The sequence below is a fragment of the Styela clava genome, chromosome 14, assembly GCF_964204865.1.
Source record: "Styela clava chromosome 14, kaStyClav1.hap1.2, whole genome shotgun sequence".
NCBI lineage: Eukaryota > Metazoa > Chordata > Ascidiacea > Stolidobranchia > Styelidae > Styela > Styela clava.
In genome coordinates this window covers 7,043,403-7,060,307 of record NC_135263.1, presented here as the reverse complement: position 1 = coordinate 7,060,307, position 16,905 = coordinate 7,043,403, and the positions used below count along the sequence as shown (strand labels likewise).

The 16,905-nt window shown below is 35.3% G+C and overlaps 1 protein-coding gene across 2 annotated transcripts; it reads right to left on the bottom strand.

The window, feature by feature from the left end:
• Positions 1-5,141: 5,141 nt before the first annotated feature.
• Positions 5,142-15,026, bottom strand: LOC120341373 (uncharacterized). 2 transcript variants are annotated; one of them, XM_039409862.2, is made up of 12 exons: positions 14,348-15,026; positions 14,035-14,156; positions 13,523-13,632; positions 12,981-13,105; positions 12,661-12,876; positions 12,075-12,188; positions 11,660-11,773; positions 11,464-11,577; positions 10,736-11,077; positions 10,319-10,408; positions 9,604-9,954; positions 5,142-7,028 (listed from the first exon to the last, which is right to left on the bottom strand). In XM_039409862.2, exons 1-12 carry the CDS (start codon positions 14,400-14,402, stop codon positions 5,203-5,205), a joined length of 3,579 nt encoding a protein of 1,192 aa, XP_039265796.2. In that variant the 5' UTR covers positions 14,403-15,026; the 3' UTR covers positions 5,142-5,202. The 2 variants fall into 2 exon arrangements, with proteins under 2 accessions (XP_039265796.2, XP_077976321.1); XM_078120195.1 differs by lacking the exon at positions 10,319-10,408.
• Between the last annotated feature and the right edge of the window lie 1,879 nt (positions 15,027-16,905).

The window sequence follows — 16,905 nt, the reverse complement described above, 5'->3', positions numbered from 1 at the left end:
AAGTGGCATCTCTCTACCATTCGCGGACATAGTAAATTTGGCTAGAAATATATGGAATTATCGGAAAGCATTGTAGTCAAAAGCTTTTTATTATTCACATTGACATGTAAGAATTTCTAAATAGCCGCCCAGAATCGACGCAAGGTGATGGGCTGAAAATCCAGTTTACAGCCAAGGCGCACATTGACCCACGTTTGCGTTTGTATTATTGCCGCCAAATAAAAGAAGAAAAATATATTTTGAAATTGATTCAACAGCTTTCTGCGGAACCATTATGGAAAAATATGAGCTACGACGTATGATTGTGAGCGCGCGATGCTGTAGTATGGTAAAAACGTGTTTTTTCTACTTTTACATTGTGACGTCACGGACTCGGAGGATTTGATTCGAGTCCTCGACCTACTACTCGGATTTGTCGAATCTCTGTAATGCCGGACTCGTCCCATCCCTAGTAATTTGTATTTATGCGAGACCCGTGACTCAATACAAATGAATGCGAAAATTAGAAGCCTTGCAAGGGAATGGCGATAGTGCTAATCTCGCGACCGTGCAAATGTGTCGCAACAATACAAGGCGCGCCCTCGCACAGAAGATAACGAACAATCAAAGTGCCGATACTATTTCACCGTCATTGCATTACGCGACAAAGCGCGGGCAAATCGTTTAAAGATTTCTCTTTAAAACGAAACACCTCGCTGGCGGCGAAAAGTGACTATTATTCGGATATTCGATTCGTTTTGGACAACCCTGGGCCACCGTCACTTGCCAACTGTCCTTTATTTCAAAGGATAATCCTTTAATTAAGCTTTTCCGTCCTTGTCCTTTTCAGCATTTAGAAAAGATGCTAATTGTCCTTTATTCTTTCCAACGTCGTTTTCCCCGTTAGTTATAGTACTGTGTTTGATATTGTTCCGATCTCAAAAATCGCCTCCATTTACTTATTTCAACAACTGAAAACTCGTATAATTGGTCTTTATGACGTCCACAACCCAACAATGCTGTTTTTGTAAATGCTTGTGTAATCATAGTATGTTATCGAATTATCTAGAACAGTGGTCGGCAACGCCGGTCCGTGGAAAGGTTACTGCCGGTCCGCAGAGAGGTGACACAAAAACGGACAGAAAATAAAACCTCTACAATCTAATCACAAACCCTGCGACTAAAAAAACAGCAAACCAGACAAACAAAACGCATTTTAGCAGCATGTCTGACTTCACAAACAATTGCCATGTCAGTATATTGCAATAAGGCTGGGTCAATTGTTTCATTAGTCCGTATAAGATATCTCCAAGAAAATGATTCTATATTTCAGAATCCGGATAATCATAAATGTAGCACATCGGGTAAAAAAAATAGTTTTGGCAAAACAAACATCAATCAATACCCAGACCAGAGTCACAAGGTTTACAAGCATTGTTACCTTTCTCGAAATCTTCTATGGCCTGGTTTTCAATATTGATAACTACAAAAACGAAATATCGAAGTAGTCTGGATATAAGAAACACGTTAAGTGTGTCAATGTCGACCATATCTTCAATAATATGGGAGCAGTTAAAGACCAGCAAACAAATACAAATATCGCATTAAATAGCATCACTTTCGTTTTTTAGTATATTGTCAACATTAATTTCCTGATGCGTATAATTTATTGCATAGGCTTAGTCCGTTTGTAGAAAGGTGGTCCGCCAAAATTGTAGTCAGGCTTCACCGGTCCGTCACTTGAAAAAAGTTGCCGACCTGATCTGGAACTAAAACCGGCGAGATATAAATACGCTCGCTAGGAAGCTGATATTTACTGTAGAGCTGTGTGAAGTTTAAGTTATTTAACGCACTGTTGCTCGAGCTAGTTCTTTTATAGGTGGCTCCTAAAAAGTTTGGGGCTTTTTTCATTAATAAAGTTAATTTAATTGGAAGTCTAAGCTGTGTAGTGCTAGGCTAGACTTAATGTTATCGACAGCTGCCTATAAGTGTTGGGAAGTAGGAGTTTGGGAGGTTCCTAAACGTGACTTCTACACGCTCAAAGTGTGTTCTCAACGAGCCTACATAACAGGCATCGAAAAAAGAAGAACAAATTTAGATTCATTTCAAATTACTTCTTGCGGAAGTAACAGATATAAGTAGGTTTAAAACAAATGTATGGGATTCACTGAGGAATAATTCTCAATTTTGTTTCAGCTAAATGTAATTAAAGTAGAATCGTCTTTTAATTAAAATTAAATTTACCTTACGTTTATTGTTTTAGTAATAACTTCATTGAATGCTGTGTTCAGTACTTCAATATTAATTTGTATTGAAAATCATGGAACCCCCAATGAAGATAAAGAAGCGTATGTGTTTATTTAGGGAAGACTGGAAAAAAGACTATGATTGGTTGGGAGAAACTAGTAATCCACAAAAAACAAAATGTATTACTATGGAAGTGTTTTTACTATTGGATACATGGGTTCTTTAGCAGTAGCACAACATGCAAAATCAGCCATTCAAATCACAAAAACATGAAAATGTTTCCAGTCTTCGTTCAGTATTTTAGCTCGGAACATTGTTACTTATACTATTGATTTCTTCGGGAATGCAGGTGAAAGTGCGGATGGAATGTTTACTTGTTTGAAAAACACTATGGACAATTTGCAACTTGATTGGAATAGAGTTCCTTGTTTGAGTGCAGATTACGCAAATTGCAACTTTGGAGAAAAACATTCTCTTTATACTAATGTTCGCACACTAAAGGATGGTATTATTAGGGCTAACTGCAGTGAACACATTGTACACAATAAATATGAATGTGGACATTGAAAATATTGTCTTGAAAATTTACAGTCATTTCTCAATGTCAGCAAAAAGACGAGAAACTCTTAAAGATTTCATATATTTGTAGAGACGGAATTTCAAGAAATTCTGCGTCATGTACCTACTAGGTGGCTATCTCTGCACCCATGCATCAAAAGAATCTTAGTTTCTTGGGAGGCTTTAAGTTCTTATTTCTTGAGCAGACCAGCTGAATGTTCCAAACAATTACTTAAACTTCTTATGATTGATAATGAGTCAACAGAAGTTCCTCGGCTTATTGAAATGTATTTAATATTCTCACAACATGTAATGAAGATTTTTAAATTGGCTGTTCGAGAACTGAAAAAAAATGAAACTTCAACAGCAGATGTTTTTATTATTCTAACTAATTTTAGAAATAGGTTAAAATCTCGATGCGATGAAGAATTTTTTGGGTATGATGTTCACCAACTTCTTGCAAATGTGAGTGCTGCTTAAGCTCAACAGGCAACTAAAGATTTTAGATTATTTCTCAACTCTGCAATAACGTATTTGGAAAAAAAATTTGGCTTTGATAAAAATTCAACATTTGGAAAATTATCTCTTTTGGATAATCTTTTTTTGACTCTCTGAAGTTAGCAAAAGGGTCAGAAAAAATATAACTTTAGGAATTATGAACTTATGCAACTGCAAAATTAGAGCTTGTTTGGGTCAATGTTAACAAAACATTGAATAAAAAACACATGAAGATTTTTTTAATATATCTTTTTAGCTTGTATATAATTTTTAATTCATTGTTTTATATTGTTCTTTCCTGCAAGTTACAAAATAAATGATGACGGTAATCTGTGTCCTTTATCGGAAATTTTCATAGTTGACAACACTACACCTATCATATTTTTCAATTTCTAATTTTGCACAAAGCGCGTCAACACCGTTTTTGTAAATTTAGAAACGTCGAACCAGATGTACTCTATGGAAATTTCCTGAGACATTGGAGACACTGAGCTTTCAAGAGATTACAAATTCACGGAGTTTTTAATTATTATTTAATACGAAAGTAACACGGACACGATATAAAATTTAAAGCATAAAAAATCTGCACTATCCGCTTCACAAATATCGCATCCCGTCAGTGATAATATTGTTCGCTTAATATTGGGACCGTAATTTACAAACTGTGATACAAATCCTACGCAGAAGATAAAAATTAGAATAAAATTAATTTGTGTTGCAAATTCACCCCTTGATAGTTCTTCAACATCTTCGCTGATGTGAACTCACAATTCTGCCCGAAATGTAAAAACTAAACTATGATATTCGCCGTTGCGTGGGAATTAATATTCACTAATGAATGATAAGTGCTTTAATATAGTTAACCAACATTAATTGGGATACCGAAACGATCGCGGTGACAAAAAATATGCTGCGGCCTTCGATTATGACAAAATTATGAAATAAAAAACGCCGCATTGTTACGTTGTCTTCGGTCTTCTAAGAAAATCCGAAAAAAAAAAAATTATCGATTGTTTCGGCGGCTGGCATGCCAATACATGTTGTTTAATATGACAATACTCATTATTCGGTGTTCGTTAAAAATATTCGAAGAATTCGATTGAAAAAATACGATTTTGTCCACTACTAATCACGGCGCATGTAAATAATCATTGAATGGCAATAAAAAATTAACTTGCTTAACATTAAAATCCAAGTAATAGTTTCACATTTCATGCATTAGATTGGCGCTACATGCGAGCGTGTTTTTGTACACATTTTAAACGATTATGACGTTACTGACATCTGCGAGTTATAGTTCTCTCTAAAATTAATTTTCACTATTTTAAAAGTTTTGTTACTAAATGTGGGTACCTGCTGACTACAGATAATGGTCGATGTTTCAAATAGGACCTAATTCACCAACATCGTCAGGAAAAGAAAGACGGGCTACACGTAACTGTGGAAGTTTGCTGTGAACGATGCATACTTTTTAGTTTATGAAACGCCTTACGTCGTCGTGAATTGCACTTTTGGTGAACTGTTTTAGTTTCACCGTAACACACCCCCCCCCCCCCCCAACGCTGGCTGCACCCCTGCCTAGCTTTATGTGCCTCTCATCAACTAAATCTGGTCCTGCCTGTAAGACTTATACTTACCGTACCGTATAGGTTATTTTTTTGTTCATGTTTAAGGATTTAGCAAAACTTAGATACCTAAGGCATACGCTTAATGTACGTGGCGAAATTGGCTAAAGCGACCAGTCAGCGGTCAACTTCCCAGAATACCAATGGGATGAGATTATCGCTCTGTCGGATGTACAAGACTCAAGACGAAACGATGTATGTGAAACACCTTAATATTATTAATAATTTCATGTATAATATTTATTTATATATTATGTCGATTTAGTTTTTATTACGTATCGATTAATTTAGAAAATCAATTCAATTTAACAAATGCCTTTTCTCTAACTAGGTTTGGTTTTTGATCGCCAGTGTATTCGTCGGGAACTTGTTGCGATCGATTGTGGATATGTTGAAAATTATTAAAATAATTTTGATTGAAAGCGTTTGGGAAATAGTTTTGTGGTGATGTCATTGGTGGGAAATTCATTGGATATTGAGAAAAGGGATTACGTGTCATTCCATTTGTCCTAGCAGTTCCCAGTCGTGGAATATTCCTTGGATTCGGCGGTGAAATCGTTGGTGTGGCTTGCATTCGAGTTACTAAGGGAAATGTAGTATTTTCGTGACTCTTGGGATTTCTACTATCAAAAACATCGTCTATTGTAGATATTGATGTAGACGGCCGACTCCTAGCTGACGGACTGTGGTCTCGTGACACACGTCTACGAGATTCTACAGAACGTTTTCGAGTTGTTCTTGGCCGAGCCGAAATGCTATTATTCAGATCATATTCCTGGCTACGCGAATCACTTGGAATGCGCATGGATTTGACGCTTGGTTCATCATTGTGCTGCCAGTGATTAGCATAATTAGGCATATTTTGTACATTGTATATAGGAAATGATGTACTGTTATCAGGTGTGGAAAACAACGACGGTTGAAAAAACATATTTGGATTCTGAGATAAATTCTCTCTCTTGTTTCCATCTGGGAACATATGATTCTGCCATGAAAATAGACCACCTTGAAATGAAGACTTTTGATGTTGATCTGGTGGGGTAGGTTGCATGTTTGATAGAGGGTGAACAAAGCCAGTCTTTCCTCCTTTCTGTAATTCGAGCTTTGGAAGACGGTGTGCAAATGAGGCAGCCTGAACATCGGGCAAATTTGTCGAAGTTTTTGGCCGCAATTCAATCGCTGCCGCACTGTCTTTCTTCGGTGTAACAGTCTTTGATTTACGTTTATGCTTTTTCTTGGATTTAACGGTAAATGAGTTTTCAGTCGGTGGCTGTTTTTTATTATGCCGTTTCTTGTTTTTATTCACACTGGCTTCGGGTAGGTTCTCAGTCAAACCTCTATTCAACGGAGATACTGTGTTGGGCATTTCAGCTGCTGGTTGCAAATTAATTCGCCTCTTTTCAAGTTCGGCCTCCAAGTCATCAATTGAAAAACCTCCCAATAGTGTTTTAGGCGTCGTCATATTGTTTGAGTTGGTTAATGCAACTTTACCGCCGTCCGTAGATTTCACGTTTGCGTCACTAAATACTGCATTTGAATGAACCATTACGTCCTCAATAATATGCGGAGATGAAATGTCTATGTCATCTTTCGCCGCTAGATTATTTTCTTTTTTCATTTTTGAAAGTTGTGACATCAAACGGTGAGCGGCGGTGGCTCTTGCCGTTTTAGTTGGACCCACTGCCGGCACATTTTGTTGATTTTGTGCAGGCGTGTTTGGCATTGACACTGTCTCTTCCCCAATGTTAGATGTTTCAGTAATTGGTTGGAGATCTGGTCTTACTGCAAGTGTAGGTCTTTCGCGCGTCCTGTTTGTCGGACTACAAACTCGTGATCTAATATTTCGGTTATCTGCAACTTCGGTCTCACCAAATATCATGTTGGGAAGACATGTCAGCATTGTCATTTCGTTCAGGTATTTGGTGTCAGTATCTTGTCTATCAGGAAAGCAATTCTTTAAGCCAACTTCTTCCGCGCTTCCATAGCATGAGGAATCCACCCCACGAGATGTCTGTGCGGTCGAATTTGACGAGGTAACACCACTATCAGTTGAATCACTGTCTGCGGAATCTGTAGATTCGTTGACAGGTCGTCTGGCACGTCTTTTACGTTTTCCATTTTCTAAACAATGAATTGCTTGCATTCAACAATGATTTCAATTTAGACTTCAAAGTATTCTATTCTACACAGATAAAAATGCAGAATCGCCAATGATATATATGTGTAAATGACTGTCCATGCACTGAACCGTTAGAAGGTGTTTCAGAATTTTCGAAATCACTAGCATATTGTAAAGTGTAAACACTCTGAACTGAGCGAAAATTTCACAATATACTATGCATGTTTTCATTCCAATAAAAAAGCACGAATTAAAGTCCATAAATTATTTTCTATTGAGAACTGTCCGTTACAAAATTGAATTATGATGAAAATGGTAACGTTTGGTGTTTTTGTTCGATAGAAAAATAACTGTGTTGCTGTATCTATGCCACGTGCCACAATATTATTATTCCTATACATTGAAATTGGGAAATGCATTTCTACTTATAAATCGTCACTTTTCAAGTCGCTCCCACAAGTAACTTTTGCTGGGCGTAGCGAAATCCTAAATTTCCATCGACTTCATAATTTATCTCTCATATATATAGGTTGTCATGGAAAAGTAAACAAAAAAGCAAATAATGACGTATAGATAGTTTGAATGATGCAAATGAAACTCATAACGACAATGACTCATGTACATGAACAATTATATCTCTACGGTGAGAAACTATGAAGATTTAATCGATCGGTACCACCAATTAAGTTCGTGGTATCCGTTTTAATGCACTCCATTACTTAATCAGAGTACTTGTATTCAGCACCAGCTGTTCAAAACTTTTGATTTGAATTGGTCGATCCATCATATACAAGTATCTATCGATGATAAGTATGTCGCACCATAACGCGGATGTACATATTTTTACTCAATATATTTTTATAATTGAACATTGGGGTCATATAATCATCTGTTTCTTTTTGAGCGTCATCTATTCATGTGGAGTACTTGACACAAAATTTATTTTTAGTGGTCAAAATATGTTTTGTATCTATGATCTATATTCTCCTATTCTAAGAAGAGAACATCCACCATCTACCGCGATAAATGGGATGGGCATCACTTTATAACAAATCAATAAATATATTAAGAACTGCTCAATTTAATTTATTACGGAACTATAAAAGCGTTGATTACAATATTTTTCAATCTAAATGGATTTCCATTCATCAAATCATATTTAAACGTAGTAAAATGCTGCCAGGTCACACCTTGAAATCCAATAATCAACGATGTACACGATAGATATTAAACTTTTAAATTAACATAATACCAAAGTTGATTCCATGAACATTCTTCCTATTTTTTCTCCGCATCATTTATTATTTAGAATATCGTAAGTGTGAAAAAACTAATGATGTCTACCAAAATTTGTTTCGCTAGCCAAAGAAAATATTTTATATTAACATAAAAATATTTTTTTTATAAATTAAAAACTCACTTTATGAATATTTCCAACAAATTTACAAACATATAAATGAGGTCAAATTAATGAAATATCAATCTATAATATATTGACATTGACTGTACTATTATATATATTGAATGAAAAAGTCTACATTTGCATAGTTGCGCAATTAGTAATAATAAAATCACGCAAAAATGCAATCAACTTCCAAAAAAGTATTCTTTTTTACAGACAAATAAAAAGAATAAAAAAATCATCATCGGATCTCATACAACCAATCATGCTTCTCAGATCCTTGAACAATCACCGGATATATAGAATCCATGCTTGGCCGCACATGATCCGAAAATGAATTTAAATGGATATGAGGATGTTATAAATGATGGCACTGTATGAAGAAAAGATAAATAAAAAAGAGCGCCCGAAAAGTAGCGGTATATTCGGACAAAAGCTTAAACAATCAAAACGTTTGACGCAGTTTCAAAATATTTATAATTTTTGTATGTCAGTAAATTTAAATTAAAGTAAGTTGGTTTTTCTGATATACAGTAATCGCTTACATCTCTCACGGGTGAGGGTATAAAGGTCTTTTTCATAACCAGCATGACGTAAAATATATGTAAAGTATTAAGACAGCCATGAATTTTTTAATTAGTCATGGCCAATGTTCCCTCTAATTTTTTGTAGTATGTGTGCGCAGAAATTTTGGTGTGTGCGCCCCATTTTGGAAATGACTAATATTAGTGCAAAAACCAATGAAGAAATTTTGGCGTTCTAACCGGGTAATAAGTGGGCCAACAACAAACTTTCTCAACCTGCCAACCGAGCACATTGTTACATTACATCGAAATACATCTGTGCGCAGTAAATCTATGCGTGTGCGCAGCCTCTGAAAGCTGTGTGCTCGCGCACACCTTAGAGGGAACACTGGTCATGGCGCTTTATAAGGCCATGTACTCTATATACCAGTATTGTCCAATAGTTTATGTCAAGTTTTAGGTGCTCATATCGCATTTGAGCATCTTTTGGCAAAATGTCCCGTTCACAATAATTGGAGATGAAAATGTGGGCATGTATGACAGGTTATAATGTAATCATTGTCATGATTCACGTTAAATAAGATGAAGCATGATTGGATGATTATGACGCAATGATGATGGATTTCATCTAAGGTTTCCACGACATAATACCTGACAACAGTTTGTTTTTCTTTTTCGTTTTTTCATGTTCTTTGTCGTCCAGGTTTTGGCTCTGTGGTGGCTCAGTTTCCTGAGCATCTTTCAATAAATCCATTGTTGGCTGTACTTTCGTCGTTGACTTGTTGTTACATTTAAGATAAGCAACCAAACCTAGTACAGTTAAAACTAAAACAATTCCAATGATTATCCCAGCTAAACTAATCGGGCTCAAGACGGCTTCAGACGAAGCAGAAGCCATGCTGTCGAGTTCATCATTTGTAGTATTAGTTTCAGCATTAGAAGTCGTCGAGAAAAAAATTGATAGAGTAGCATTTCCATGTGTAGTGGTCGAGAAAATTGCATCTGTGATAGATATGTAGGAGTATTTATTTTCACTCACTTATTTTCTCTCTAATTTAAATTTAACCAACTTCGATGAAACAGTTAAGTATTCAATAAGTTTCATGTATGGGCCATCCATATATTTTAGATAAAACTGAAGGACAAGCAGTCATAGGACGTTTGTTTCAATTTCATTTTTAGTAATTATGGAATACTTAACAATATGGAAGTTTTTACGTCTTATGGAAATCCCTTCTCTCCGTGGATCAGTCAGTGTTTGTTTAACATATAGTTGGAATCAGTGAATCTTTTTTTCTGTTTGATGCATTGAAAAGAAAGCTTTCCTCTTGTAAGAAATTGAACAATGACTAGAATGAAAATGTACCTTCCACAGAAGTTGGTTCAGTGGTCGTTATTAATGTTTCTGGATTATTGCCATCCTCCTTAGCTGCATTATCTGTATCTTTTGGTGCCTCTGATTCGTTTTCAATATAATAATATAATAAATAAGTATTCAATAAGTTTCATGTATGGGCCATCCATATATTTTAGATAAAACTGAAGGAAAATCAGTCATAGGACGTTTGTTTTAATTTCATTTTCAGTAATTATGGAATACTTGACAATATGGAAGTTTTACGTCTTATGGAAATCCCTTCTCTCCGTGGATCAGTCAGTGTTTGTTTAACATATAGTTGGAATCAGTGAATCTTTTTTTCTGTTTGATGCATTGAAAAGAAAGCTTTCCTCTTGTAAGAAATTGAACAATGACTAGAATGTAAACGTTACAAGTGGAATGTACCTTCCATAGAAGTTGGTTCAGTGGTCGTTATTAATGTTTCTGGATTATTGCCATCCTCCTTAGCTGCATTATCTGTATCTTTTGGTGCCTCTGATTCGTTTTCCGCTTTGTTGGTCTTTTGATCTTCTGAACTGGACTTTGTTGGACTCATTGTCGGAGTCGCAACAGTTGTTTCTGGCTTTGCAGCTTCTGTTTCCAACGTCTCTGGTGCTGAGGTTTCGATAGAAGAAACTGTTGTTGTCATGATTGTGGTAGTTGCTTGTGTCGTTGCTATTGGTTGTGTTGTTATCTCTGGAGTCGTTTCTTCAGCCAATTTTGTTGTAGGTTGGGTAGTCGGCGGTGCTGCACAGTATTATGTATAAATATATATATAGTAAGATTTTAATGATAAATAGACAGGATATGAAATTGGAGCAGTGATAAAAGAAATAAAACATAGCCGAGAAATCATCCAAAATTTAAGAAAACTAATATGAATTTCCATATGATATTTCTACTTCTTTATTTCTGATACACCATAGTAAATAAAAAAAAACTTTATCGCTAGCCAATCTTTTCCAAACCGAGTATGCATGTCCACATTCTTGATAAAAATTCAGTATGAATAGTTTTTATTATATACAGAGAAAGACAGAATAAATACCGTGTCAGCGATTAGGAAGCTAAGCCACAGAACATGTATATAACGCATTGATCAACCAAAGATGAACAATTTCGTTTGCACTCACGTATTTCACAATTTACACCAGTATATCCAGGATAGCAAATACATTTATAATATCCGACAAAATCTTCGCATACCCCCATGTTTTGGCAAGGTCCAGATTCACACTCGTCAAGCTCTGAAAATGATTTTCTTATATTATGGAAAAAAGCTGTGTTTTCGTAACAATCGTATATATTAAGCATTCTGTGTGCTCGTACCCTGACCACAATTCCATCCCGTAAAGCCTTGAACACATTTGCAATCAAATGAATTTGCTCCATCAATGCACGTTCCATTGTTTTTACAAGGCTGTCCTTGGCATTCGTCAATATCTAAAATATACAAAAATTGCAAAATAATTGGAAAGTGAGAGTTTTGTATACACTCCATACATGCTGATGGTAGAGGTTTTTACATCTTAAGCGTGTTTATATTTTGAGTCTCTTATACAGAGACGCGAATTATTGTATTGACTATAGCTACAACGCCAGATATTGCTAAAATGTATATGGTAAATGTATATGCAATATTCATGAATATCAAATCATTATTTGATAAAATATTCAATATTGGTCAATTAGAATGCGCTCATGAGTTCAAGTTATAAGCTAGCCAACTTATATTGAACCTTACCAACTCCACATAATTCTCCCAGAAAACCTTGAGGGCATTCGCAACTAAATTCATCAACTCCGTCAATGCATGTTCCGCCATTTTCACAGGGAGACGAAGCGCATTCATCTATGTCTGAAGATAAGAAAAAGAAGATTCGATTTAAAAAGTAATGGTAACTGCTAGATAGTTTACCAGAAGTATATTTGAGTCGTCAGAGGTCGCTTGGGACTTTTGTATCAGCACTCGTACTTCTTCTAGCTGAGTTTATCCTCTCGTTCGACTTGGCCATGAGTAAACTTGCATATATTCGTATTATTGTTTCGTATTATAAAATTCAAAGTTCATATTATACATGATATATCCATGATTATATATTGCAACGGAGAGTTACAAAATGTCGACGGTATAATATAATTGACCAGTACATCACACTTGAAAACAGTTATTATGACTGTAAACCCCAGACATATCGATCTGATAACGATCACTAATTGGATAGCATATCACTCGCGATGACTTCCAATATTGTAGTTGCTGCATGACGATATCAGTGGTAGCAATCAAGAGCCCTTGTTTTGAACGACAAACGAAACGCATAATTTACTTATTTCGCAATATGTTCCAGTAAATCCATCAGCGCAAAAGCAATAGATCTCTCCCTCTTCTACATCAATGCAATCTCCACCGTTTTTACACGGATCTTCTGCGCACGACGTTGGCGGAGGGGGAGTCAGTGCTTCTGTCTCGGGCTCTGGCGTTGTTGGAGCTTCGTTGATGGGAGCCTCAGTTGTCGGCGGAGCTTCCGTAGGCTTGGGTGTAACTGGAAAATAATAATACATTATATTAATTTCAATAATTTACCCTATTGCAACCTCAAACCGGTATTGAATATTGAAAAAGACAATGGTGGAACATAAAACTCACTCCTATATTTCATTGAAAATCCACGAAAACTATCTTCTGCATCAGAAACCATTTTTAATTTAACTTCTCCTTTTACTGATAAAACTCCCTTAGGACTGATTTTTTGTACTCCTTCGCCGCAAAACCTGTAATGAAACAATGCATGTTACTCAGCTGATGTAGACTCCAGTATTTTATATCGGGTTAATAGTCGGTTTGTGTGACATATTGTACATAGCAAACTGACTCTTCTGCGCCTTTTTATGTTTATTGGAATATATTATGTACGTAGACTGATAGGTGCTCAATATTCTTGTTTAACACAAACAAAAATATTTCACTGAAGCTGTACATAATGTCAAGTGTTATCGTTAAGACATTGAATCATAATCTGAATATAGGTGGTATATAATAAACTGAAATAATTGCCCGACGGCATTCCTACTCCCTTAGTGGCGCTTTAAAAAATTTTTTATGTATATTCCTATTATTCTCTGGTCAAATTCATTGTTTCGGTCATTTTTAAATTGGTTTATTGCGGGTAAATATTGATAAATTCTTACTTTGGGGAATATCCCATAGCAAATATTTGCAATGAATCGTATCGACATTGAGGAGATTCTTCTATATAAAAATCAGTGAATAATAAATCAACTTCATCTTCTGCACCGGCCTAAAATACGTTATGCGACATAAATAACAGAAAAACTTGAAACTACAATTTATGTGTACCCAACTGTCATTTGACATCGTAACAAAAAAAAACATTTAAAAGGGCTATTACGCATTAACAGCTTAGGATTATAAATTTTTTCTTGATGCTGTTGTTTGTCAATTAAAAACCAGCCTTAGCAGATGGAAGAGCTATACATATTGCAGTTTTGAATACTGAACTTTCTACCTAACTCCTACGTAAGCAGTATCGTACTAAGTGGGTGATATATGGACATAGGCTGCACAGCAGGCCGTATAAAATAAAATTTCAGAATCGTCATGATTCAATCGACGGCGTGTTGTTTCAAAGAAAGTGTGTAACTTTTTATTTGTTATTTTACACGATCATTGCCGATCAAACCTTAAATGTCCAATCACATTGATAATTATTCGGATATTCGTTAGGATATCCGTGACTCTCAAGATCTCCTTGTCCTGTTAGAATTGATCCGCATTCTTCTGTGGCACCTCGCACAATATTAGCTGCAACAGAAAAGCGGGGAGTGGAGAATTCTGATACTCTCGTACCACAAGAAATTACAAATTAGGCAAACTCATTTGTTTCATATATGTTCTCTCGATAACATAATATCAATTAATTATTAAACAACTTGCCGTTGTTCCAAAGATAAAGAAAATTGCATTATAAATAACAATTTCATGGAATTTCTCACCTTCATACAGCAGCAGTATAGTTAGTGTCCAGATATGATGAATATCCATCGTCATTCTACATTTGCTAACATTATTGCAAATTTTATGATACAGCTTCGTTGGAGGAAAAATTATAATAACAAACAAACATGAAAATATTTCACCACTTTGAGCAACAGCTGGTAGAAGTAGTCAAACACGGCACAAATGTCGCCTATGGCTTATAAACATGCGGGTTTGCTCACAACAAAATTGGAAAACGAATCTCTCGGCAATATCCAGACTTTTAACCCATTGCTGATACAAATAGCAGTTGTATCTATTACGGATTCCCACGGATTGCGATAGAAAGTGCGTTTGTAACAACTTGACCGAGCTTTCGAGTGCATATCTCAAAAATGTAAATGCTAGCGTATACAACAAATAATATTCATTATCGATTTGTCGTAGGCCATTATTTTTTGAAGTATATATATGATTTATAAAAAGATTTACTATGAACATTGATGTATTGCAACCCAGGTTATTTCAAGATCTAATGCACCGATGTAGGCAAATATTTGTATAACCAAGCACTTTTACCCATTGGTGGGATTCAAATTTTCAGTCGGTTCCTTCACAAAAGTCTTTTTTTTTTCAGCCGGTTCTGTTACAAACAGAATATTGACATTAACCAGTAATTTTAACCGGTTCGCTGATCTCATAAAATTCCGTGAGACGGTTCTATAGAACCGGTGCGAACCGGCTGAATCCCACCACTGCTTTTAACTAAGATAGGCTATTTTGTGGTGAGGGCGTCTTTATTTATAGACAAAAAAATCCATATTGTTATAAAATTATAAAATATATAACTTACCTTTCGAATTTATACCAAAAGATTTATACACATTTTGGGAAACTTAATCAAAACCTCAGACTTATAAATTGCACCCAATTAGAGTTTAACCAGCAATCGTCACTGGCGAAAAATTGCGTATATTCATAGATATCAAAAATTTAGACACCGTGCCGAATTAAACTTGTACAAAATGTATTTATGTATATATTTTTAACTGAAAGCTATTCTGTAATGACGTGCGACTTCGGTGTATATTAGCCAGTTAATATCTAAAGCTTTACCGCCCTTTTCTGTCTGAAGTTTGCACACACATAAAATAAAATATAACACATTTTTATTTGTATTCTAATACAGAATAACCGCGCTATACATACGAAACATTAAAATAAATATGTAGTTCATCGCAGACCAAAATATCACCATAGAAAAATGGATACATTATAATCAAGTGTGAAATATAATCGATAATTTTGACTTTGTGGTAAAGCGAATCATCCCACTTGAAGTTTCTTTTAAATTATCTCGCAGCGACATCTATCTAGTCTAGAATCTGGATTGTTTAAAATATAACATTGCTGAAGAGAGAGAGGGAGAGTTTATTCCGTCAAATCAAGAAAACAACATATACATACATATATAAATATCAAATAAACAGATGTTTTCGGTACATGACTGGGAGGCGACGATACCACCTTTAGGGGTCATCAGAGTCAGTTGCCACCGGCGTCAATATATCAATATCTCTCATGTTTGTTTCGCCATCCTCAACAACTTATGTAACGAAGTTAGTTTATACACGTAGCATATCTGGGAATACGACGTTACACAACCGATGAATCAATTTTTGGGGCATTCCTGCTTTTGGTTAACATCAACAATTCTTTCAATTTTTTTTTCCTGAAGCTATCAGGTATGATATTGATTGTTAATGTTTGATAATTTGTACATTTGATTTGAGTATATTAGCAAATGAAAGCTTCGTTAATATAAAGAAATAGCATTTACTGAACAAATTATCCTTCAATTTTTATATGGCAAACTTTATTATATTTTGTAAGAATGAGACAAATATTTAATATAAAGATCCTCCTTAGAGACAAGAATTTCAGGGACGTTTTTTCGGAATTGTATCAGCTCAATATATATATATTAGCGTCTTCAATATATGATTACTCTAATGGGAAATTTTTCATGTAGAAGTTTCATGTCTCATGTTTAAATTTTATTTAATGTTTTGGCAACTACAAATTTCCGCACTATTGCCGAATGGCGATCAGTGACGAAACAAGAGAGCAACGCTCAAATATATGGACACGTAGACGAGAGCGAATCAGTCCTTACAGATACATTTGACTCTACCTGTACCCTCAAAAAGTTCCGGATTTCCAGTAGCAGGAATTTTGCAGAATTAAAACGTACAGCCAGTCATCACGCAGACTAAAATTCGTGTTCCCATGGATAAAAATAATACAGCAAAATTTTGGACGGAATATCAAATTTCATAGAATTCATACAAAATTTAGAAATGAATAAAAGTAATAGCCTTCTGGAGAAAAATTCCATCTTCAACTACTGAAAATTTCAAAGCAATCGGTCTAATAATCGAAGAGAAAAGGGACTTTTTAATAACTATGTCAAAGAACAAGAACAAGCATAAGAACAACAACAACAAGAGAGCTATGCTCAAATATATGGCCACGTAGCGCCATATAATTTTGATGACGTCATGGCAAAAAATAA